Raw genomic sequence first — 25,521 nt, forward strand, 5'->3', positions numbered from 1 at the left:
AAATGATTTGCTCAAGATCATCCATATTCCCAACCCTCCTTTTATTGGGGCATGGAGCAGTATTTTCCAATATACCTGAAAAGCTGAAAAGCTTAGGTCTCTAATCACGGATAACTTACAGCTTTTTACAAGCAAGAGTTTTGGCCAAATTTTGACAGTTAAGGAATGCAAATTTTATAAATGATGGAATACTGCAACCAATTAGTGCAAACAAACATTTATTGTGAAATATTCATCCTACCCTTTATTAGGTATTACATCATCAAAGCACTTTGTGGCAATGAAAATAGCTTTTTTTAACCCCTCTAATTCACCCAATATTCCATTAAAGCTGCAAAAAATGTGCAATCTGCTTGAAAAATAGGTTGCTCTTATTTACTCATTTGTGAAAAGTCAAAAATTAAAAAAGAAAATGATACTAGCTTACAGGGCCTCTAGAGCCAATTCACCTTTGCATTTCCCAACCACTCCCCAAAATAATTAACAAAGATAATTTGTTTTAAATGCCTTTTTATAAAACCAATGCACCTTTCCCCATATTATAATCATACAAATTTTAAAAAGCCATTATTTACTTTCTTGGAAAAAAGGTGGCCAGCCGTTGTTTTTTGATTGGGAGCATGTGTATTTCCTGGGAGTTCATTTTCTTTAACTTTATGCTCCGGTTTTTGATGGATTTCCTAAGGGGCTCTGCATTTCCCATGGATTCTTCCCCTTGGCTGTTGATGTCATAGCCCTGAAGCACGGAGTCTTCTCTTTTGAAGGAGAAGTTTTTGGTGGACACCCCCGAGAGACCTTTGATCTTGCCACAGAATATGGTAGGCACAGCATCTTCGACTGAGACAATGACCTTGGCCGCCTGGGACTCGCCCACCATCTCAATGTTGTTTTCAGCCTTGACCTCGCCGCTGGGGTGGTTGGGCTCGCTGAGCATCTTGGTGGTGGCATCGCTGCTGCTGATGTGACTATCTATCATGGCTGGGGCCTCATGGGGTGTGGCAGGAGCAAAAGACATTTCCATGCCACTGGGAAGTTTCTCCATCACTGCGTGACCTGGGCTGTCCACTGATGCACCACCGTCATACAGTATCTCAGGTGGAGGCTCGGATTTCCGGTGGGCTGCCACTGACAGGTCTAGGGCTGCCTCTTCCTGAACGATTGGGGGACTGACTTCACCAGCCTTGAGCCAGGGCACTGACTTCATGGAGAGATCCAGGGCCTCGTTCTCACTTCCCATCTTGATGACTGTATGGCGGCTGAGCTGGAAGTACTCCTTCGGCTGGAGGATGTCAAAGGGCTTCAGTTCATCTTTTTCCAGAGGGGTCGGGGTGCCTTTAAAGGGGTGCAGGCCAAAGGAAGATGGTGGCTTGGGGAAACTGGAGCTGAACTTGGATTCAGAACTCTGAGGCACCGGGATGGGGATGGGAATGGGGACCGGCACAGGCAAGGGAACAATCACAGGATATGGCACCAAGAGGGTGGCTGGTGGGACCAAGGGGGATAAAGGGGAGTTAAAAGGCTGGGGGGGTACAGGGGCATAGCCAGGAGGAGGCTGACAGGGTGGTGGCCCAAGAGTGCCCTGGGAGGGAAACAAATTCTGGAGCACAGCTTCAAATGGCAAAGTGGGCTCCTGCGGCTGGCTGGGGATCCTCAGGTCCAGGAGCTGGGGTTGGGCCTCGGGGTCCTCTGCTCCCTGGAAGAGGTTGTTGTGGATGGTATTGGAGGAGCATGGGGCCTCCTGCGGCAGGACCAGAGGGGAGTTGAGGTGCTGAAAGACGTGCTGCTCCAGCACCACGGGCAGCTGCACGGGGCCCTGCGTGGTCATGACATAGGTGGCATTGCCATTGGGATTGAGCTCTGGCGCAGAGCTTCCCTCCACCTGCATGTGAATGGGCATCACCACTGGGTTCTCCCCAAGGCACAGGGGCTGCAACACGGTGGCTGCCACCTTCAGAGCCATGCCACTCTGAGACTCTGCAGGGGGATTCAGAATGGATGGGGCCGGCACGGTCACCAGGGCCTTCTTTACCAGGTCGGTGGAGTTGATGTTCCAGGCCTCAGTGGTGATCAGCTGAGCCATGCCATTCTCCAGTCTGTTATTAGCCAAGGCGGGAGGGGAGTCGGTCATGTCCATGGGGAGGTTCTGGGACTGCAGGTCGTCCATCACTCAGCTCTGATGCCACTTGGCCTGCAACACAGAACATACAATATGACTTTTCCTTAAAAGACTATTTATAATTGCCTTAAGAGCTCTCTCACATCTTTAGAAAGTTTCCACATCTTAGTTAAACAGGGAGCATAATCCATCTATGTATAGGTTCAGGTTAGAGCTATCTCCTACTATATACAAACACACCCACATAATCATCTGTGTGTGGAGAACCACAATTTTTAAGATTATTAAGCTATAAACACAAGTGATGTAATCAGTAAATAGCTAAGTGAAGCTAAATCGGGCATTTTTAAAGCCTAATTTTCAGCTTATGTGTTTAGTCCACATTGCTGTGTCAGACAGTTAAGAAATGCAGAAATTTGACTTGTTCAAATTCGAAGAAGAAGTGAAGACTTACTTTTCTTTAAGGAAAAAATAATGCCTTGTCACATCTGAATATGCTACGACTATGGAAACAGGCATTTTAAATACTCTGAAGCAATCATTCTTCCAAAAGAGGTTTGATGCGGAAGAGCAGTGCATTTACACAAGGGTCATTACAGTTGCCTCTGTCTCCCTCCGACCAATGACAGTCCCGTTACTCCCAATAATAGGAAAATCCATTCCGCAGAGCAAGGTGAAGATGGGATGACTCACATAAATGGTCATTGGGTCCACTGTCACTTCCCTACTCAGCTTATCTATCTGACCTGTGGCCTCTCCTACTATCTGTCTGCCAAGAGGAAGGGGGCATTGATGGGCCTAGGGCTGGGGAGGTGAAATACTTGTTGGAAACGAAAATCCTTGAAGGTCAGGCACACTTTCCCAATGTCCTTGGCACCTGCTGTAGACCTCTGGCCACCTCTTGAGAGACCAAAGCTGCCTGGCGCATATACTTCCTGGAGGAAGCAGAGCTGCAGCTGCGATAGGGCTCTCCATGGAAACTCATCCATATTTAGCCTCGTTACCATGGAGAAGGCAGGCACCATGTCTAACTCAGGGATCTGAGCAGCCTTGGAGTCTGGTTGGGCTCAATAATAATTCAATAATCTTCAGTTTCACTGGGCAGGCCTTGGGCAACTGAGATTCTGGACTTCACCTATCCCAACTGCCTAGACTTTAGTCCTGTGGTCAGCTCATCCTCCTCTCCTCACCCCCAAATTGCCAACACAACCTCCAAAACAAGAAAGAGAGGCAGCCCAGCACATCATGGGGTTAGAAATAAACAAACGAGGCTGGATGTGTTGGCTCATGCCTGTAATTTCCCAACACTTTAGGAAGCCAAGGTGGCAGATTATTTGAGGTCAGGAGTTTGAGATCAGCCTGGTCAACATGGTGATACTCCATCTCTATTAAAAATATAAAAATTAGCCGGGCATGGTGGTGTGCACCTATAGTCCCAGCTACTCTAGTTGGGAGGCTGAGGCATGAGAATTTCTTGAACTTGAGAGGCAGAGGTTGCAGGGAGCCGAGATGGTGTCATTACACTCCAGCCTGGGTGACAGAGCAAGACTCCCTCTTAAAAAAGAAGAAAAATAAAATAAATAAATAAACAAACAATGTCTCACTACAGTAAGGCGCATTTAATAAATGAACAACTCCGTGGTATTTCCAGATAATCAGAATGTGTCAAGTGCACAGAACAAGGAGTTTCTCTGAGGCAGGAGAGGCAGGGAGGGAAAGGATGTTGTGCAAACAACTTTAGCAGGATCCAGAGCCTCCCTCTGGAAGCCACGAGGAGACCCAGCATGCTGGCCAATAACTCCCTTGGGACAGAGTTGGGAGGCGGTCTGGCCCCAGGGAGGCTGAGAGGGCTTGCCTTAGCCGAAGGGTCTGGTTCTTTATCAGATGAGTGAATTCCGATTCAGCTCAGAAGAAGCCATGCCTGTAATATGCGTTTTTTTGTTTTTGTTTTTGTTTTTTTGAGATGGAGTCTTGCTCTATAGCCCAGTCTGGAGAGCAGTGGCATGATCTTGGCTCACTGCAACCTCCGCCTCCTGAATTCAAGTGATTCTTCTGCCTCAGCCTTCCGAGTAGCTGGGACTACAGGTGCATACCACCACCCCCAGCTAATTTTTGTATTTTTAGGAGAGATGGGGTTTCACCATGTTGTCTGGGCTAATGTCGAACTCCTGACCTCAAGTGATCCTCCCACCTCAGCCTCCCAAGTGCTGGGATTACAGGTATGAGCCACTGCACCTGGCCCCAAATATACCATTCATTCATGCATGCATGTATGCTTTCATTCATTCATTCATTCATTCACTTATCCTGAGTGAAACAGACAAGGTTGTTGCTTTCATGGACATTATAGTCTAGTGGAGGCAACACATGTTTGATCAGAGATTTGCTGGCATGCAAAGGTATCAATGTTATGCCAGGAGAGGCATCCACATCAGCAGGACAAATATTTTTTGGCCTCTTGCATGACCCATGAAGGCCCTGAGAACCTAAGGTTAGATCCTTGTCCCTCACAGTGGCCAGAACCCTTGGGGAAGGGTAAGAAAAGGCTGAAGGGAAACTGCAGTAGGACTGGTGAGGACAAGGGCAGCAACAGTCAAAGAAGGCACTTATAGCCACCCATCTGAAGAGGATTCTCATGGTGAGAGGCACTCAACAGAAGTCAAGACATGTTCTGTGTCACATTTAGTCTTCCTGTGGGGTTAGGATTATCTAGCTGTGAGACAGCTTTCTCATAACAGCTGCATATGTCCATCCTTGCAGAAATAGCAGTCTCTCTCCCTCCCTGTATGCTTCTCTCAATCCCCCCCCCACCAAGGGAGAGAAGGCAAACTTCTGGATGCCTCCTCCACCTCCTTGCACACACCTTCAGCTCAGGTGCCAGCTCTCATCATTTCCTGTGAAACCTCAGTCCCTTTTCTGCCTGGCCTTGGTCTAGGTCTGCTACCGTTCCCAGAACAGTCCAGATTAGAAAGTGAAAAGAGGACTTTGCCAAGGCAGGCAGCTTCCCTCACACCCCTGTTCCTTCCACGGATGGCAAGAGCTACGGCTCATTGAGCATCCGCCATTTGCCAGGCCCTCTGTTGAGAACAACCTGGCCACAGGGGTCCTATAATTACGCCCATTTTTTGGTGGAAAAACCGATTCCACAGGGAGATTAAATAACTAGCCTAAAGGTACATAGAGGCTGGGCTTCCCAGGCTTACCTCCCACTGTGAGAGCTGCTAAGGCCACACCCCTCTGTGCATTTTGTTTCCTGCCAAGAGTGGTCCCCACAACCTCTCCTTCAACACTGAGTGTATGCGCCTGCAGAGGCATGCAAGAGAGATACGGTACTCAAGCATCACATTTCTTCAAAGTGGAGGCCAGGTCCTTCCCATTAGTCATTGAACTGTTGTTCTTTTTTTCCTCACAAGAGGCCTCATCTGTCCCCGTCCGACTGCATCCCACAGTGGCTATGGTTCTGTTACTGGAGGGCTTGAGGGGCCTCCATCCCTTCAGCCTACTTCTGGTTACCCACCTGTCCTAGCCTGTCTTCCAGAGACAGATGTCACATGGGTAGGAGGGCACCTCAGCACCAACGAGCTACAGAGAGGCCCTTGGGTCCCCTGCTGTGGCTCAAGTCTCTGGGAACAGGGCTGAGGCCCAGTGGGATGGAGAACAGAGGACAGGCCAGGGTGTGAGTGGAGGGGAGCAGTATGCAGGATCGCAGGGCAGAGGGGGAAAGCCCCTGGCCCAAACCTCACTTCCACCTCCTTCAATAGGCCAGCTCTGGACCTGCTTGACTACTCAGCCAAAGCAGGCCCGAGAGCACCTCCAGGCCTTTCCCTAGACAGCCGCTGGCCCTGAGTCAGGCTTGCACGCCTCCACCTAGTTTCCACCAAGTATGGCGCTGGCCCTGGGCTACCCAAGCAAAGGAACATGAACTTGGCCTTCATCATGCACCCTCCCACCTCCCAGAAAGCCTCGTTCCATCCTTCTCCCTACATCTCTTCCTCTTGCTGTTCAATCTGCCAGGAAGCACCCTCCTCTGACTCTGAGTCAGCAGCTGAGGGGGTCTGGGTGCACCCAGTGGGAGCATAGTGGGTATTGCTGCTGCAGGGGATAGTACTGGAATCCTCAGCGATGCCCTGAGAGTACAAAACCGGTCATGAATAAAGGGTTCAAAGGGCGAGTCTGTGTCCCTGAGGATGAACCAAGTAACCAGATAATGACTGGAGAGAAGGTGGAGGCCTGTCTCCCCACTCAGCCAAGCTGCTGATTAGCAGGGGCAGAGGGTGGGTGGGAGAACGTCTTCAGATCAAGGAGCATCATAGGAGCTGGCTGATGCTCAAGCCCAGGGGCATGAATTTCTTCAGAGGTGACAGGGAACATTTTGTTTGGGTTTTGTAAAACATTTCCAAATGGGTTTAAATGAGGGCACCCATCTATTGTGTCTGCCCCCACTATCCTTGGGGGTGTGGGGGCAGAGGTCGGTAAACAGTGGCAGTGTGGCTAGGTGGGAAGCAGGCAACCTGGATCTGCAAGTTGCTGGAGACCCAGGAGATCTTACTGTCTTGGTCTGCAGCCACTTGCTAGGGCCTCACCCTCATGTAGCCCATGTGCCCCCTGGATGGAGACAGTGGGGAAAAGATTCAGGGCCCAGGGCAGACGAGGAAGTGGAGAGCAACTGTCTGGGAAATTAGCTCTGCTGGCAGACTTATGGGGTGTATTAATCTGTTCTCATGCTCCTATAAAGACATATCTGAGACTAGGTAATTTATTACATTAAGAAAAGAGGTGGGCCGGGCGCGGTGGCTCAAGCCTGTAATCCCAGCACTTTGGGAGGCCGAGGTGGGTGGATCACGAGGTCGAGAGATCGAGACCATCCTGGTCAACATAGTGAAACCCCGTCTCTACTAAAAATACAAAAAATTAGCTGGGCATGGTGGCGCATGCCTGTAATCCCAGCTACTCAGGAGGCTGAGGCAGGAGAATTGCCTGAACCCAGGAGGCGGAGGTTGCGGTGAGCAGAGATCGCGCCATTGCACTCCAGCCTGGGTAACAAGAGCGAAACTCCATCTCAAAAAAAAAAAAAAAAAAAAAAAAAGAAAAGAGGTTTATTCTGGATATTAGCCCCTTGTCATATAGGTAGATTGAAAAATTTTTTTCCATTTTGTCGGTTGCCAGTTCACTCTAATGATAGTTTATTTTGCTGTGCAGAAGCTCTTCAGCATAATTAGATCCCATTTGTCTATTTTGCCTTTCATTGCCATTGCTTTTGGTGTTTTAGTCAGGAAGTCCTTGCCTACGCCTATGTCCTGAATGGTTTTGCCTAGGTTTTCTTCTAGGGTTTTTATGGTGTTAGGTCTCATGTTTAAGTCTTTAATCCATCTGGAGTTAATTTTTGTATAAGGTATAAGGAAGGGATCCAGTTTCAGCTTACAGACAGATGGGATCTAAGTAAACTAAAGAGCTTCTGTACAGAAAAAGAAACTATCATCAGAGTGAACAGGCAACCTACAGAATGGGAGAAAAATTTTGCAATCTATCTGACAAAGGGCTAATATCCAGAATCTACAAAGAACTTAAATTTGCAAGAAAAAAACCAAACCACCCCATCAAAATGTGGGCAAAGGATATGAACAGACACTTTTCAAAAGAAGATGTTTATGCGGCCAACACACATATGAAAAAATGTTCATCATCACTGGTCATTAGAGAAATGCAAATCAAAGCCACATTGAGATACCATCTCATGCCAGTTAGAATGCCGATCATTAAAAATTCAGGAGACAACAGATGCTGGAGAGGATGTGGAGAAATAGGAATGCTTTTACACTGTTGGTGGGAGTGTAAACTAGTTCAAACATTGTGGAAGACAGTGTGACAATTTCTCAAGGACCTCGAAATAGAAATACCATTTGACCCAGCAATCCCATTACTGGGTATATACCCAATGGATTATAAATCATTCTACTATAAAGACACATGCACACGTATGTTCACTGCAGCACTGCTTACAATAGCAAAGACTTGGAACCAACCCAAATGCTCATCAATGATAGGCTGGATAAAGAAAATGTGACACATATACACCATGGAATACTATGCAGCCATAAAAAAGGATGAGTTCATGTGCTTTGCAGGGACCTGGATGAAGCTGGAAACCACCATTCTCAGCAAACTAATACAGGAACAGAAAACCAGACACCACATGTTCTCACTCATACGTGGGTGTTGAATAATGAGAACACATGGACACAGGGAAGGGAACATCACACACAGGAGCCTGTCAGGGGTGGGAGGGGCTAGGGAAGGGATAACAGGGGGTGGGGACTGAGGAGGCGTAACAGTAGGAGAAATACCTAATGTAGATGACGAGGGGATGGATGCAGCAAACCACCATGGCATGTGTATACCTATGTAACAATACTGAATGATCTGCACTTGTACCCCGGAACTTAAAATAATAATTTTTAAAAAAAGAAAGAAAAGAGGTTTAATTGGCTCACAGTTCTGTGGGCCATACAATACAGGCTTCCGCTCCTGGGGATCAGGAAACCTGAAATCATGGCAGAAGGTAAAGGGGAAGGAAGCACATCTTCACGTGGCCGGCAAGAGGTAGGGGGAGGTGCCACACACTTTTAAACAAGCAGATTGCATGAGAACTCTGTCACAAGAAGAGCAAGGGGGAAGTCTTTTGATCCAGTCACCTCCCACTAGGCCCCTCCCTCCAACTCTGGGGATTCCAATTTGACATGAGATCTGTGTGGGGATACAGAGCCAAACCATATCATGGGGTCACAGAATTATTATCTGAACCCCTCATCTAATTATTGCAAAGATCTAATTATACCAGAGGCCAGTCTTCCTAGGTCTGTCCGTTAGCCTGGAGCTCTCTCCTGCCTAGCCTTCACCTAGCCAACTCCTGCTCATCTGTCTGACTTAAGGGGTTCAGCTCTAAAGTTGCTTCTTCTGAGATCATCCCCCATCCTCATTGGGCTCCCAGAGGACCCCAACTTGACCTTGTCTAGTCCTGACTCTGCCCAGCCCCCATACTGGGATTTCTTATTTACTTGTTTCTCCAGGAGCAGGGGATGATCTCCCACCTCACAGCTGGCACTAGTAGGTGCTTAGGAAATATCTTCTGGATGAATTGCTGCACGAATGAACACCTAAGCCTTCCTGAGCCTGGTGTTCTCATCCTCACCCTCTCGTTGCAGGCACACCATTTATAGACTCATGGCACGTCAAGGTGGGCAGAGGCATTAAAGCTGACCTCTCCAGCCTCTTCCTGACCCTTTTTACTGATGAGTAAGCTGCAACTCAAAAAGGCTGACTAAAACTTACAGAAGGCCGCTTCTTACAGAGGTCACCAGGCTCTTGTTTTGGGAAGAGCAGAGGGTCAGACTCGCAGGTGCCATGGTGGGAGAACATGGCAGCCACCCACCTTTACCAGCCACAGGAGACTCTGATGGGACAGGAGATATGAAAGCACTTTGTGGACATTAAAGTTCCCAATAGGGGTGGTGTGTGAATGGATTCACCCTGTATTTCTCTGAAGCACCCAGAAAAACAAAATCAAATCGACTGCTTTCCTTATGAGAAGCTACATTCGTCAAGAAGCTGACTCAGACCTAACTCCTCGGTGATCAGTCAGTGACCTGCCCCACGTCTCTGCCCCCACACTGGGTGTCCACACAGGTCCTGTCTGCCTCTCAAGCCTCCTCTTCCAGAGCTTTGCTCAAAGCACCTATTTCAGCCGACGGGCTTCTGTACACAGTGACGTTTTTCTAATGAGGACTCATTTATGGCTTAATTTAAAAAGAAAAAATACTTGACCTCTCAGATAGTTTAGACTATTCTCCAAGTCCTAAATTCCACCTATTTGTTGGTTGCCGGCATTTAACACCGTGAGAGTCACACCTACACACCCACCCTCTCACCCACACACACTCAGCCACTCACAAATAACTTAATACCCTCACCCCAATGACCTCAGCTCTATCCTAAATGATCTTAGTCACAGCCCCCTGAAGACCCTGCACCAACTCAAACTGAAAGAAGCTCAGAATGTGACTGTGACCCCATGCTGTCCCAGAATAGGCTCCCTGAAGGCACTTCAGGCTGAGCCTGATTTCTGAGCCAGTTAATTTGGACAAAAGCCCTGGGGCATGCTGGCAGCCCCTCTCAGAGTCCCAGATCACCTTGTAGATAGAGCAAAGTTTGATTTTATTTTGTGAACTGGAAGCATTTTCAGTACAGAAACAATGGTAAAGATGGTCACGAGGCTCCTGATCTACAATGCCAAGCACCCCTGAGCAAATGCTCCAGGAGTGGATATCTGAGAACGGTGAGAAAGTGGGGAGGTGTTTGTCTCATAGCTACTCAAGCCAGTGGTCACCGTTGCTGGAGGGCTTTGTGAGGCCCCTGGGATTACTGGAGTGAGGTCACTGGGAAGGCACACTCAGTTTCAGGGGAGCCTTAGTGATCTGGGCTACACAGGACAGATCCCACCCCCAGGTCCAGGAAGCTTTGTTGTGGGCTTCCAAGTGTCTTCTTCAGGCCCTCCATCTGAATTCCGGTACGCTGGAGCCAGATCCTGGGCCCTGCTCCTGGGGATGTTCCCTTCATCCCTAACAAGCTGCAGGTATTACTTGCTCTCCTCTTCCACTGAAATAAGCCTCATCTAGATTTTTTCTTCTATCGAGATAAGTTTCTTCCCCTACAACAATCACATCTTAAAACATATGCTGAAGATTCTCTCAAGATATGTGTTTTCCAACTATAAAATATCAACGGCTTTGGTTTTTATGGAGCATGGAGGCAGCTATCAATTATTTCTAGTCAAAGTTGGACTGTCTACCCAAGCTTGTCCAACTCGTGGCCCAAGGGTCGCATGCTGCCCAGAAGGCTTTGAATGTGGCCCAACACAATTTGTAAACTTTCTTAAAACATAATGATATTTTTTCTGCAATTTTTTTAGCTCATTCCCTATCATTATTTTATGTGTGGTCCAAGACAATTTTCTTCCAATGTGGCCCAGGGAAGCCAAAAGATTGAATACCCCTGGATGCCCTTGTTGCTCAAAGTGGGGTTCTTGGAGCAGCAGCAGCAGCAGCACCCAGAATTTTGCTAGAAATGCACATCTCAGGCCACAGCCCAGACCCACTGAATCAGAATCTGCCTTCCACAGCCCCAGGAGATTTGTATGTACATTAAATTCTGAGAAGCGCTAGTCTACCACTGGTTCTCAGATTTTGCTATTCATTGGAATAATCTGAAACTTAAAAAAAAAAAAAAACCATGCCTAGGTCCCACCTCTAAGACTCTGTTTTAATTATTCCGGGATGCAGCAGGTGATTCTAATGTACATTGAGGCTGTGGACCCTTAATCTAAAGGCCAGAGCACAGGACTGCTGGTGAGCTGATATTCTCAATGGCCCATCTTCCTTCTTACTTCCCAGAAAAGATTGAGGCTATCAACACACCAAACTCCCTCCTCTCCCGCCCAGCCCCTGCAGTGTCTCCCCATGTGCTCCCACCCCCAGGAAGACATGAGATGGCTCTCTCTCTTGCAAGGCTGACTTCCCAGAGACCTCTGCTAAGAATCCTGCCCCCTTCCATCAGTGCTCTATTCTGAGTCTATGTTTTGCTCTTCATCTAGTACTTAAGCCAAACCTTCAATGACTAACCTAATTCTGCATAAAAATTATCAGCTACTCTCTATGAGCCAAGTAAGAAAAGCATAATTTTCATCGTTTAATTCTACATGTATATGGTTTTACCATTCAGGACTTGAGATGCACTAAATATCTAAGAAGTAATTCCAACTGGGTAAAAACTGGTTTTTCTCTCCCCATTGGGTAGAATAATTGTCAATTACTTGCCCCAGTGATTAAATTTTCTAAGCTTTAAACATCAGCACAGGGCCTTTTTATCAAAGCTGTGAACATAATTACCACATGAATGTAGTCTCAAATTGGTTAAAATATGAAGAATACACAAAATAGTCACCTGCCTTATGGTCGATTGCCTTTTACATCCAGAGGTCTTCACAGCCCTCTGATGGGAATATGAATGCCCAGAATAGCTTGAGAGATGAGTTCCCTAATACGCTAATTCATTTATGAAAACAGTAGTGACCACAAACATTGCAACTGGGACTAAATTTTGTGAGGACCTACAGTGGCTACAGGGAAGATCTGTTAGGGAGGACAGAGTACAAATATTATCTCTGATCTGATATTTGTGAAAAATGGAAGTGGAGCCAAGCATTAGAAACTGGCCATAAACAGCAGGAAAGCCCAAGGTCTTCCCAGGGAGAGGAGGTAAGGTCATGCCCCGAGGTATCATAAAATTTATTTACGGTTGTTTTATCATCTCATCTTTTTTATTCCTGTATTTTATTTTATAGTGTATGTCATAAATATGGGAAGACATGTAAATATAATTATATGTGTGCATGCATGTGTGTGTGTGTGTGTGTGTGTGTGTGTGTGTAAGGGGAGTGTTCAATTTTTTTTTCTAATAGTGCAGGAATGAAAACGTTGCAACTCAGCAAGAGAAATGAAGCTCTCAGGGCCCACGGAGACTTCCAGGACGTCCCTGCCTGAACAAGTCTTAGTGTCACTGACCCAACCCACCCCTTCCGGTTTTTTTGTGTGTTTTCTAGGGGGAGAGTCTTGCTCTGTCGCCTAGGCTGGAGTACAGTGGTGCAATCATTACTTACTGTACCCTCAACCTCCCAGGCTCAAGCAACCCTCCTGCCTCAGCCTCCTGAGTAGCTGGGACTATAGGTGTTTGCCACAGTTGATTTTTACTTTTATTTTTGTTGAAACTGGGGTCTTACTACGGTACCCAGGCTAGTCTTGAACTCCTGGCCTCAAGTAATCCTCCCACCTCGGCTTCTCAAAGTGTTGGGATTACAGACATGAGCCACTGTGCGTGGCCCCAATCCTCTTGTTTTGAAGAACAGGAACCTGAGGCTCAGAGGTCAAGTGACGTGGTCAAATTCACACAGCATAGACTGCACTTATTCCCAGACCTGCGCTCCTTCCTTAAAGGCACATTACTCCACCTGTTGCCTCTGTTTCACATTTCAAAGAATATTGACGAGTACTTGAATCTAACACACTAGCTATACAGTCAGCACAGTCAGTCACCCAGGATTAGAACATCTCTATTGGAACCAGCATCTAACACCAAAGTATATGGGATGGTTTGATTCAATCAAAAAAGTCAAAAAGTTTGATAGGCGAGGAGCTTGCTAAAAAAAGAACACCCCTGTCCCTTGACTCAATGGAACCTAATAAATAAGTCATCGAAATGAAGAGATTCAGGACACACATGAACTTTTCATGACTGTTGGAATGTTGTTTTATACACCTGGGACTCAGTTTCCTCTTTTGTAACATGGGGGACTGCCCTATTCTCACTCAGCCCTCCTTGGAGCCAGTGGTGCCTGCTGGGGAGGAGTCAAACCTAGCTTCCCAGGAATTGCTGAGGAGGAATTGCTGTGGGCCCCAAAGGATGGGCAGGTGGCAGCGCCAAGGAGGAATTGGAAGGAGGATGCCACCAACTCCCAGGCCTGGTTCTCCAAGCCTCTACCACCTTTAGCCTGCCCACAAAGGACCTATGATGGATTTGGGGATTCATGTGGGCCTGACTGCAAGACAGGAGTATGAAACGAGATTCGTGTCCATTCATTTTTATTCATTCTTTCAAAAACGATGTGGGCACCTACTGTGTGCCAGGCATGCATCTATTCCTCCGACCTGATGCCACTTTCTTTGTAGGCAGGTTGCTGTCTCTCTTGGCTCCATTCCCAAGGTATTAACCAAATCCATATTCTCCCAGGATTATCTGCTTTTAACAGGGCTCCTTCAAGGCTCACATTTCTTGCAGAGGAAGGAGTAAGTCTCTAAGGGAAGAATGCCAGTCCCTAGACAGCCGGAGGGGTGATGTTCATGGAAGGATCTCTCTAAGGAAAAGAACAAATGTTTATTTCTAGAGATGGCTGCTCCTGATACTAACAGGAATAAACTGCCTTCCTCAGGTCTTGGTGAAGCTCAGCATCACAGAGGAAAATCATGAAGAGCTGCTCATGGTGGTAGGGGACACTCACCTGGACAGTGGACTGCAAGAGACAGAAAGTGCCCATCCCTGCACTGGGTCAACGCCCTACAGTTTGGTGGGACACCCAGAACCCCCAGCACCCTGAGGTGCTGTTGGTGGAGCGGCCATCTCATGCAGGAGCTCAGGTCACATTTAAGGTCTCAGGCCAGGACCCATCATCTTAAAGAGCTATGGTTTTTAGACATTTTTTTCTGGCAACAAAGAAACCTCTTAAATTTGGAACAAAGAGGAGGAAAAAAACCTGTCTCTGTAAGAGAAAATACTTCTAATTAGATTGAGATACAAAGGTTAAATTTTTGTTCTGGGAAAAAGACTGTTTATAATCCTGTGTCATTAGCAGGACATTTTCCAGAGACCCGTGTGCAAGAAATAGACCCTCTGAGGGGTCACTGGAAGGAAGGGGTGCAGATTTCTGAAGTACAAAGAACTGGAGTTCAGATTTTCCCCTTCGCCTAAGGCATGTGAATCCCTTGCACCCTTTGGCATGGAGCATCACCCTGGGCACTGGGCCCCCTATGAGAGTGGTTAGGAGTACAAGCTTTGAACTTAGATAGGCCTAGGTTCAAACTTCAGCTCTGCCTAATTTTGCTATCTGTGTGACCTGGGGCAAGTAAGTTCGAAGCCTCGGTTTTTCTCTGTGTAAAATGAGGATTAAAAAAATTTTTAAAACCTGTCACATGGGGTGGTTGTAATGATTACAGGAGATAAGCTATGTAAAGTACTTGGCACAGTGCCTGACACATGGAAAGTGCTCAGTAAATCATGTCTATTATCACTGTCGTCATCATCACTGGTATCGTCAGTGGCATCATTGTTGTCACCACTGTCAATATCGTCTTCATTCTCACCATCATTCTCATTGTCAGTGCTATCATCATCATCATGTCATTGGCATCATTGGCATCATCAGATCCACTGGCCATATTTCCTGTGAGCATCTTGAGTAGTATCACCCATGCTCCCTTTGCATCTGAATGGGATTATACATTCTCAACCCTGTCTGTTCAAAGATTCATTTAAAAATCAGTTACTAGAAACTTGAAAAGGCACTTACCACAGGATTAGTGTTACACCTGATGACAAGGTTTCTAGGCCAGCCCACAAATCCTACCTAACCCCCAACATAGCTGAAATAAGCATTTGAAGTGAAAATAGAAAACAATGCTCTCTCAATGTTAGAAATTAAATATGGTGGGAAGACAAATAAATACAGAAATCTGTTTCTTATTCAGACTGAAAGGCTGGGGGAGAAAAAAAAAAAAGGTGGCCAGACCCTTTTGTATCTTGAATATGGACTCATGAGCACTTCTAATGGTTCTGAAATTACTACTGATTGACCACACATAATTTCACTTCATATCCTTCAGTTTTCCTTCTCCTTGACACAAGAGCTTAAGTAGCTCTCCTCTCCTACTTTTCAGTGATAATGAAGGTCATTTTCTTTTTTTTTTTTTTTTTTTTTTTGAGACGGAGTTTCGCTCTTGTTACCCAGGCTGGAGTGCAATGGCGCGATCTTGGCTCACTGCAACCTCCGCCTCCTGGGTTCAGGCAATTCTCCTGCCTCAGCCTCCTGAGTAGCTTGGATTACAGGCATATGCCACCATGCCCAGCTACTTTTTTGTATTTTTAGTAGAGACGGGGTTTCACCATGTTGACCAGGATGGTCTCGATCTCTTGACCTTGTGATCCACCCGCCTCGGCCTCCCAAAGTGCTGGGATTACAGGCTTGAGCCACCGTGCCCGGCCCCATGAAGGTCATTTTCTCTCATAAAAACATGGGAGGAGTGGAAGAGGAGAGGACAAGGGTAAGGATAAAAGGGAGGGAGAAAGCGAAGAGGCTTTTTGAGCTAACTAAGCAAGAGTTGAAGGAGAGAAGACTCAAAAGTTTCTGTAGGTCCAAAGGAGAAATTGGTTAGCTGTAACAGTAGAGTGAAAGAACACAGAGAAACTGAGGAAAGCTCTGAGGAAAACACTGAATGAGTTACTCAGCTGGCCACAAGAGGATGCTGTAATCTGTAATAGCTTGGTTGCAGTACAGCCGGGTGGAGGGACAGACAGGACTGGAACTTCTTAGCACAGTGAGAACGTGGTAAAAAATAAAACACAGCATCGTTCACAAGTTTGAGTACTACAAGTACTTAGGGAAGGTGCTCCAAATTTGGGCAGAACTCCTATGCCTTTAAAATCATCAAGCACATTCCCTTGTGACATGGCTGCGTTATCAGTCCTAGGAAAAAAATCTAAATGTACCATCTTTCTGTGTCTAATATTTATTTTTGCCTAACCCCCAGCTCCCCCAACCCTTCCTTGGGCAGTCAGAATTAGGTTTCTCCTATCAAAATTGAGTTTTCCAGAAAGAAGCTGATAAACTCATTCTCAATGAGGTGCATGACTGATAAGGCTGAAGTATTATGTTCTTTTATTGGTATAATAAAGATAATCCAGCCAGTAATAAAGCTATGGACAAAGAAATGAAACTCTAATTGAGGCATTTCAGATACTAGTCATGGGGAGGAATCTTCCTAGCTGTCTTGAAATCTCTCCATAGAGACAAGAGCCTACAACTATGACTAAGTTTTCTGGGCCCATTGGAAGGCACCTGAGGTCAAATAAAGGGGGCAGGGGCATGACCTTGACCCTTAAGCACTCAGAACTAAGGGAGGACATGATTGTGAGTCAATTATTCATCCCTTTATAGACACAATCAGCAAACACTTATTGCTCACCCAACTTGAACCTCCTGAGTATGTGCTTCCCTGGTGCAGAGATTATAGCAGCATCCAAAGTTGTCCAGGGTCCTGTGACTGAACTGGCTACCTCCTGAAATGCCGGCTTCTGTCTTACCAGGTTTCCATGCAGAAGTTAGGGCTCTCAAAGGACTGCACCCCCATGCACAACATGCTACGGCAGTGCTACAGCCACAATGGCAACTTAATGACCATCACCAATCATGGTCATTGAACCATCACCAATGATGCTGATGAACATGGTGAGGGGAGTGAGGAGAGGAGGCTGCTGGGTTTTGGTGAACCCAACTAGCTAATTGTCTCAGCTTGGGTTCCCCCACAAACAGACCTTAAGGCAAGGATTGACTGAAAGTAATTTATCTGGGAGAAAATCCCAGACAACACCAGTAGAGGAGTGAAATGGTGAGATGGGAAAGCAAGGAAGCCAATTTGTCAAGTAAGTCACCACTGTGGGCAACTGAAGCTCAGTTCCACTGGGGAGACCTCAGAGTCATCTCAACTGAGAGGCTAGGAAGTTGGGGTGTTTACTCACCCACCCCCATCCATCACTGGCCAAGAGCTGCTCCTTGAGAATGTATTCATTCCTTGGTACTCCCAGCTAGCCCAGCATGCAGATCTGGTGTGCTCCTGAGACTAAAACCAAAAACCCCAAACTCACACCTTTAGGGAAAGTCATGGGTGTTCGCAGTAAGCAGCATTTGGTGTGTAAGAGGCCAGTCTGAGCGGGAAATGGCAGGACACCAACAAGTGTCTGCTACACCAGCCATGGCCTGGAAAGTCACAAGGCTTATGAGAATATCTAAATGTCACTAATTTAGGCCACCATGACCAAATGTTTCCCTGGTTGGTGACACCTTCTGTAACACCTGTGAAGAAGACATTCCTTTATAATAGTAATGTTCACACCACAGAGGAATCAACTGGAAAGGGGTGTGACTCAAGATCTTATAAAGAACAAGACACACAAAGGGGCCAAAGATGACTATCTTTCCAAAAGCAAACTGTTCAAGAGATGGTCAGCATAGCTAATGTGTGTTCCTTTGCTAAAATATTACTGAGGCCCTCCAGAAAGTTCTTTGAATCATATTTGTGCTGGCTGGAATGCAAGATGTTCCTGGGATGAGTCACAGAAGGAGTTTCTTTTCTGGTGATCTTGTGTTCCAACTCAGGGACCAAAAATCAATAAATAAACAGCACTTGACTTCATCAGCTGCATGCTGCCTAATAATAATAATAATAATAACTTCGACCTGAGAAGTACACAGCCAATGCAGGAAAGAGAGGGTGGAGAGTACTCATCTTTTAGACAGGGAGGCTTCTTTCTGGGATTCTGTTTTGTCAAAAGCGCCCTTCTGCCCAGAGGCACAAAAGCAGAACAACACCCTCTACAAAATCTTAGGGTTGGTGAGGCTTTTGAAGTCCCCCAAAATTCACTGTATGTATCCTAAAGCAAGCATCATGGTTGGAGCTAATATAGCATAAACAATACAAAGTTGGGGTGGGGAAGGAAAAAGATCGGCTGCATAACATCTGGCTAGTTACCAATAAAGATTATAGTTATTATTTCCTATTGTATTTAGGGGAAGAGTTCTAGAATGCACGTGTTTGCATGTGTACATGTGTACATGCGTGCACACACACACACACACACACACGGTGACCAAGCATGATTATAGCCACCTGTGGTCCCTCTAATAGTCAAGAGGGATACTCAAATCAGGTTTCTCCTTCCTCATCTGCTCCACCTCAGTCAGGTGTTTTCCCTCTGAAATCCAGTCATCAAATCTTTATTGTTGCAAGTGACCTGTAAACTGGACCTTGTCACATGAGTAGGATTTTGGCGCAGGAGATGGTGGAATGGAGGAGGGTTTTCTGAAAGTGCAGGACAGAAACAAAGGTAGAAGAGGACAGGTGTGTTTGGGACAGGCTAGTAGGTTGGGTGGCTGAAGCCCAGGGCTGGTGAGGGCTTAGGGCAGAGTCAAGAGTGCTTCAAACATTAGTGGGGTATCTATTAGGTTGGCGCAAAAGTAATTGCGGTTTTTGCCATTCCTTTCAATAGTAAAAACCGCAATTACTTTTCCATCAATCTAGTAGCTCTTCAAAAGGGTGTTCAGAATCACCCCTCATCAATTAACCATGTGCCCTAAAGAACCGCCAACTCAACCAACACAATCTTGATGTTTTCCCAGGCCCTGACGAGCAGAGAGCCATCAATTCACTAGTGAGACCATTAGGTTGGGAGGAAAAGATAAAATGGTTTAATTTGCAGGGCATTGCTAGCTGCTTTTTCTGCTTCTTCTTCTTCTTCTTCTTCTTCCTCTCTCTCTCTCTCCCCCCATTACTCCCTCTCTCACACACGCACTGATAAATTGATAATAACAAACCATTTACTAAGCATTTACCATGTACCCCACTAGATATTTCCCATTTATTTTCTCTTCTCAGTTTCTCAGCATCCCCAGCAGACTGGTACCACCTTGGTGTGACTGGGTTGGTTGGATTGTTGCTTCCCACCCCACTGACTCCCCACCCCCATGAACTGAGCTGTGAATCTCCAGGGAATGGTTGTTTTGATGGGAGGGAGGGTCAGAGCTTTCCAGAACATGCACAGCATTCACTGCTGGTAAGGCACTTCTGGGGGAGGTGGGGGAGAGAGAGCAAAGGTTCCTGGTAGTGTGCAGAGAGCAGGTGAGAGTAGAGAAAGGCAGGAAGGAAGAAGTGGAGATGTCTTCGGTCTCTGACCAGAACCTAGGATTTCTTAGCCTGCATCTGTACCTCAGGCAGGTCTGCCTAGCTTTGCTGTCTTGGCACCAGCCCTGCTTGGGCTCCCCTCTCCACCATTACCACTGCAGCTAGCAACAATTGGCCCATGAAGAACGCAGCCTGAAATAGGTGCTCCCTTTTCTTTTTGGAACTCAACTCTCACTTCCCATGCCTCTGGCCCAGCTTGCATCCCAGGCAGGGGTTCATTCATGTGCTTTCCAGAAATATTTCATCTGCGGCGGACTGGCCAGCTGTTCCCCAAACCCACCTCCTCTTCTTCCGGGACTACATTTCCCAGCCTCCTTTTCAGTTGGGTGTGGCCATGTGCTTGAGCTCTAGCCAAGGGCACGTGAGTTGAAAGTGAGGGGCACCACTTCCAGGTCTGGCTCCTACAAAGCTTTCTTCCATATGTAATGCTCCAACCCTTGTCCCCTTCCCCCTAGCTTGATGCAAAATGACCTTTTAGAAGCACGCTGTTGAAGATGGTGGAGCCACAAGATGGAAGGGCTTGCATGCTTGAATCATGGCTTGGAGGAGAAGGGCCACTTGCCATCAGGAAAATCCATTTGGGGCTTTAAGTGAGTGAGAAATCCACTTCTATTGTGTTTGAGCCACGGTAACAGTACCATGTCTTAGTAAGCAAAGCTAGCATTACCTTAAGTAATGCAGAGCTTCCTGGGACCCACCCTGTGCACAGTGCTGGGAGCAGGCAGGCTTATTGCTTTTACCAAGCTCAGAGCACCCCAGAACACACTGGCTTTCAAACCAGTGATTTTCAAACTAGAACCTTAGAGGCAGCCCAAGTACCCACAGCCCAAGTCTGAGCTTCCAATTTACTGCTTTTCTGCAGTAAATTCACTGAACACCCTTGGCCGCTCTTTCTGACTTGAATCAGTGTATTTACATGGGGTCAGGACCATTCTTTGCTCTGTAACTGCATAAATATCCACTGAAAGAGTCTGTTTCATTGGCATTCACAGAGCTGGTAGGGATGAGGGAGCTGACTCCAGGGAGCAGGAAAAAGGCTTTCAGTAGCTTCACTCCCTGGAGCCCCACAGCTGCTCAGGTGGCCCTCACCCATGTGAGAAGGTGGAGCTATGGGAGGGAGAAGCAGCAGGTCCCTAGCACAACACAGGCAAACATACCTGGGAAGTTGGCACCCCTGGCTTCTTGCCAGAGGAATCTTCTAGGACTGCAACACTCCCTTCTCTCCTTGTACCCTTTGATGGTTTGCTGGTTTGCAGAGCAAGAAGGCCTGGATTTCTACCCTTTCTCCACACTGGATTCTCTATAGGAAAGGTCCCTGTAGACAGTCCTTTAGGGGAGTTAGCATCTATGGCTCAAGGATCTAGGGCCAGCTTTCTCCCTTGGTGCCTTATGTAATTGATTTTCAAGGCAAAGACTGCCCATTCAAAAGCACCCTCCTCCTCCACTGACTGCTGATGTTCCACCCCTAGCAAGCTCTTGCCTGTGTACAACATTATTGCCTTCTTATTGGGTTCTTCTCCAAAAATGCTGGTTCTAAAGACACTGGGTCCTTGCCATATTGAAGGGACCAAACTGACACAGTGGGATCTCTTGTATGCAAAGGGCCCATCCAAGTATCTTCTGTAACTTCACAACCACCTGAGGAAGTAGGCAGAGATTGTCCCCATTTTACAGACCAGGAACCCCAAGCTTGCCTCAAGCCCTGCAATAAATGTCAGAGCTGACTTTAACCCAGCCCCCAACCCCCTAAACCAAGGTTGATTAAATTCTCCCTAGGCCGAAGCTCTCTTGCTCCAGAAATACATGATTCAGGGCTATGATGTGTGTAACTTACCTTAAAATATACCAGCACCTACAGTGGGACATTTCGTCTGACTTAGGTGAAGCCCTAACCCAGTTAGCCACCATTCTACTAACAAGTGCACACCCCAGGGAGGGGAAGCTCAAGTTCTAATCTGGAAGCTCCCATCCTGAGGCTGCTACCAGAGTTCCAGTTATCTCTTCATGTACATCAATACTCAAGGCTTGGTTAAAGAGCAATAGGAATGCTAGAAGTGTCTCTCTGTGTGTGCGTGTGTGTGTGTGTGCGTGTGTATGTGTGTGTGTGTGTGTTTAGTGAAATTGATGACTTGCTCTTTAGCATGATGGCTATTTTTAAAAAGGTAAAATTCATAATACTCAAATTCATGATACTCAAATATATATTGATTGGCTGAAATATTTTAGAGGCAGGCTCCACCCTCATGCGGATAGGGTTGGAGAATCCAGGAAAGCCCATAGCTGGCACTCCCGGGGATGGCTACCGATAGTTCTGATGCTTGCCACCTAGCAGATTCCATTCCTGGCAACTGGATTTTGGAAGATTTCCAGTTGCCTATGCCAACTAGAAGGTAACAAATTTCTGCCTCAGAAACATTGTCATATCTGCTGTGAATGGTCGGAGAAGCTGAGAGGACAAGTGGCTGGGACTCCCTGAGCGGCTCACGAGCTGTTCTGTGCCTGCCGGCTGCTTACATGTTAGATGATCAGTGTCTATGTGGCGTGCCACACCATTTGCCCTGAGACTTGTCCTGTGGCTGTCACAGTGTGATTCAGAGTGTTCCCTGGGCAAGGACCCTCCTCTTCTCCACTCTGACTCTCTTGTGGGCCTCCTTCTCCTTCCCTAGTTCCCTGCTCTAGGGCTTTGGCCTTGGGCTTGCCCTGAGGCAGCCCACAGACAGCCCTCAGGGCTGGAAAGAGTCTGCTTTAGGGACAGGGCTGATTAGTAGAAACCTCCTGTCCGTAAACATTTAAAACCTGGTTTCCCTCCCATGGGACCTTTTCAGTGTCTGAGCTGGCATTGACTGACATGCTGCAAAATTCTTTAAAATGTACTAAAAAAAAAATACCTAAGCAACCATATCTCATCCATTACAATAGCTAAAATGTTAAAAGACTAGAAACACCAAAAGTTGTTGAGGCTATGGTGCAAGTGAAATAATTGTCCACCACTGGTCAATGGCACCACCACCTTGGAGAACTGTCTCCCACCTTCTAGAAAAGCTCAGTAGCCATCTGCCCTGTTGTCAGCCATTCCGCTCCTGGGTATTCTCCCAGAAGAAATGAAAACCTATATTCATAAAAGACTTGTACTCAGATGTTCGTAGCAGTCGTATTCATGAGAACCACAAACCTGAAACAATCCAAGTGGGCATCAACAGGTCAATGCCACACCCAAACTGTGGAATACTACTCAGCAATGAAAGGCAATGCACTGCTGCTACAGATAATGGCACAACTGCTTCTGAAAACCATTGTGTGGAGCAAAGGAAGCCAGATACAAAAAATGCGCATACTATAAGATTTCATTGACACAAAATCCAAAAACAGGCAAAAATAGTTACAATGCTAGAAACCAGAAAGTGGTTGCTCCAGGGAGGGAGGAGAGGGAATGAATTGGAAAGGATCCTGAAAGGCCTTTCTGGGGTGACAGGACTGCTTTATAGCCTCCTTTAGGTGGTTACAAAGGTGCATACAATTGTCAAAACGTATCCATCTGACCATTTATGAATTTATGAATTTAGGTTAATTATCCCTTGATTCAAGAAAAGAGACATTAAAAATACTATTGAATAACCACAGAAAGGAGAAAAACCCTCAGTGGTTCTGCATGTGTGCATTGTGGGTTTTCACCACTCCTGAGCCCAGTGTGGAGAAGGGCGCTGCAGTGCAGACTGTTGGTTAGCCAAGGGGCAAGGACACTTCCCTGGGCACCTGCCAGGAGATCCTTTACAAAAGAGGCAGCAACGTCAGCCCCCACACACAAACACTCACTGAAATAAAGCAACAGGGGCCCTGAGGAAGCTGGCCTGAGAGTGTGGGATAGATAGCAGGCTTTGAGCCAAAACCACTTTCCAAGAAATGCCAATGTTTTCGTATTTGGGAATGGAGAGGGAGTATTAAGGCGAGCAAGAGCCAAAACATGTTGGTCTTTTGACAACAATTGTGCTCAACTAGGGGGCCCTGTGGGAGAGACTTCAAAGTGCTGCTACCGAGACCTCCTCTGTGGTTCTCTGCGATGCGGCACCCATAAAAGTGACGACTGGAGTGGAAAGTCAGAAGTTCCTTAAAGGTAAAGGCGTCCTATTTTGCATGCTGGACAGGAATATTCTATTTCCCTAGTAAGAAGCCAGCCAAAGTCACACCCGTTAACCTTCAAATAGCCAGCGGAAGCTCGTGATCTACGGCACAGGCATGAGCTTGTGAGTCAGGCCTGCACACATATCCTGGTTCTGACCTCTTGAGAACTGTGTGGCCTTGGGAAAGTGACTTGGCCTCTCTGAGCTGCAGTTTCCTTGCCTGTGAAATGGGGAAAACACCTACTACTGGCAAAGTAGAAACTGCCTGAGGCCTAGTGAATGCTGAACACAGAATCATGTTTGGGCTCCAAGGGTCTTTCCAGATTGTCTATGCCAACCTCTTAGCTGGAGAAGCAATCTTCTATAGCCAAATCAGCACTCTTTTGTTAAAAAAAAATTAGAGACATTTAGAGACAGGGTCTCACTCTGTCACCTAGGCTGGAGTGCAGTGGCTCAATCATAGCTCACTGCAGCCTCCAACTCCTGGGCTCAAGCAATCCTCCCACCTCAGCCTCCCTAGGACTATAGACATGAGCCATTGTACCCAGTCTCAAATTAGCATTCTTTTTCTTTTTGAATTTTTGAACCTAAAGTGTACAGAATTTGCATAATCATTATCCTTGGATCCTGGCAATGTTGCATGCATGGTCCACTTTTTGGTTTTATTCTAAAAATAGTTTCTTTTTAATATTATCCAATTTAAAGTAGTAAAATAAATATGTGAACCATCCCCCAACTCAGCAACATGTGGGTCTGTCACTGGACTTTCCAGTCTATTTCATCAGGCCATTTATCCACCCCTGCACCAGCACCATGTTGTCTTCTTATACTTTCTGATGATGCTAGGCACTAAGGAGAAAGCCAATCAGAGTCAATGGATTGAGAGTGACAGGGAGTAGGGTGGGGGAAGGGCCTGCTTTGAAGAGGGTGATCAGGGAAGGCCTCTTGTTGAGCAAAGATTCAAGAGAAAAAAAGGAGACACCATGGCATCACAGTATTCCAGCACTCTAAGGAGACGTGTGTGTGTGTGTGCGTGTGTGTGTGTGTGTGTGTGTGTGTGTGACAGAGAAAGAGAGAGAGAGAGAGAGAGAGACAGAGACAGAGACAGAGACAGAGACGACAGAGACAGAGATGGGGGATGGGGAGAAGGAGGAGAGGAGCAAACAAATTTCAGAGTGGTAGGAAAGAAAGGCAGGGGCTAGATGACATATGGCTTTCTAATTTCCATTTTTACAAAGACCATCTAGTACAACTGATTTTACAGCTGGGGAAACAAAGGTTCAGGAAAGGTGACTTGGCCTAAGCCATGCATCTAGGTAGTGGCAGGGTTATGCTTACAATTCAAGGCTCTGTGCATCTCTGTGTTGGCCCTCTGGGCCCTCAAGTGATTTGCATTCCACAAAATGGCTCCAAGCAGCTTTCAGGTAATGAGGTGACAAACAGTATATTGAAATAGTGTTCTTCCAAGCGGAAGTTCTTTACCATGCAAAAGATTATTTGAAGACTAATTAGGATTCTGAAATTCTTTAATGGCTAATTCCTTAGGGCCATGTCAAAATCCATGTGAATATTTCCAAGCTATTTTCTTATCACAGGCAATATTAATTCTCAAGAGAAAAATCAAAGATAAGCTAGTGACATTTTTAGAAATTTGACTTGGGTGTTATGAATA

General features: G+C 46.5%; 1 protein-coding gene across 2 annotated transcripts in view; it reads right to left on the reverse strand.

Moving 5' to 3' along the window:
• Nucleotides 1-201: 201 nt before the first annotated feature.
• RAI2 (retinoic acid induced 2) overlaps nucleotides 202-25,521 on the reverse strand; it is a 63,815-nt gene continuing 38,495 nt past the window's right edge. For both annotated transcript variants that reach the window (XM_039475678.2, XM_010334896.3), the window contains exon 2: nucleotides 202-2,188. In XM_039475678.2, the coding sequence (XP_039331612.1) occupies nucleotides 572-2,164 (1,593 nt within the window). In that variant the 5' untranslated portion in view covers nucleotides 2,165-2,188 and the 3' untranslated portion in view covers nucleotides 202-571. The remainder of the gene's footprint in view (nucleotides 2,189-25,521) is intronic.

The sequence above is a fragment of the Saimiri boliviensis genome, chromosome X (genome assembly GCF_048565385.1).
Source record: "Saimiri boliviensis isolate mSaiBol1 chromosome X, mSaiBol1.pri, whole genome shotgun sequence".
Classification (NCBI taxonomy): domain Eukaryota; kingdom Metazoa; phylum Chordata; class Mammalia; order Primates; family Cebidae; genus Saimiri; species Saimiri boliviensis.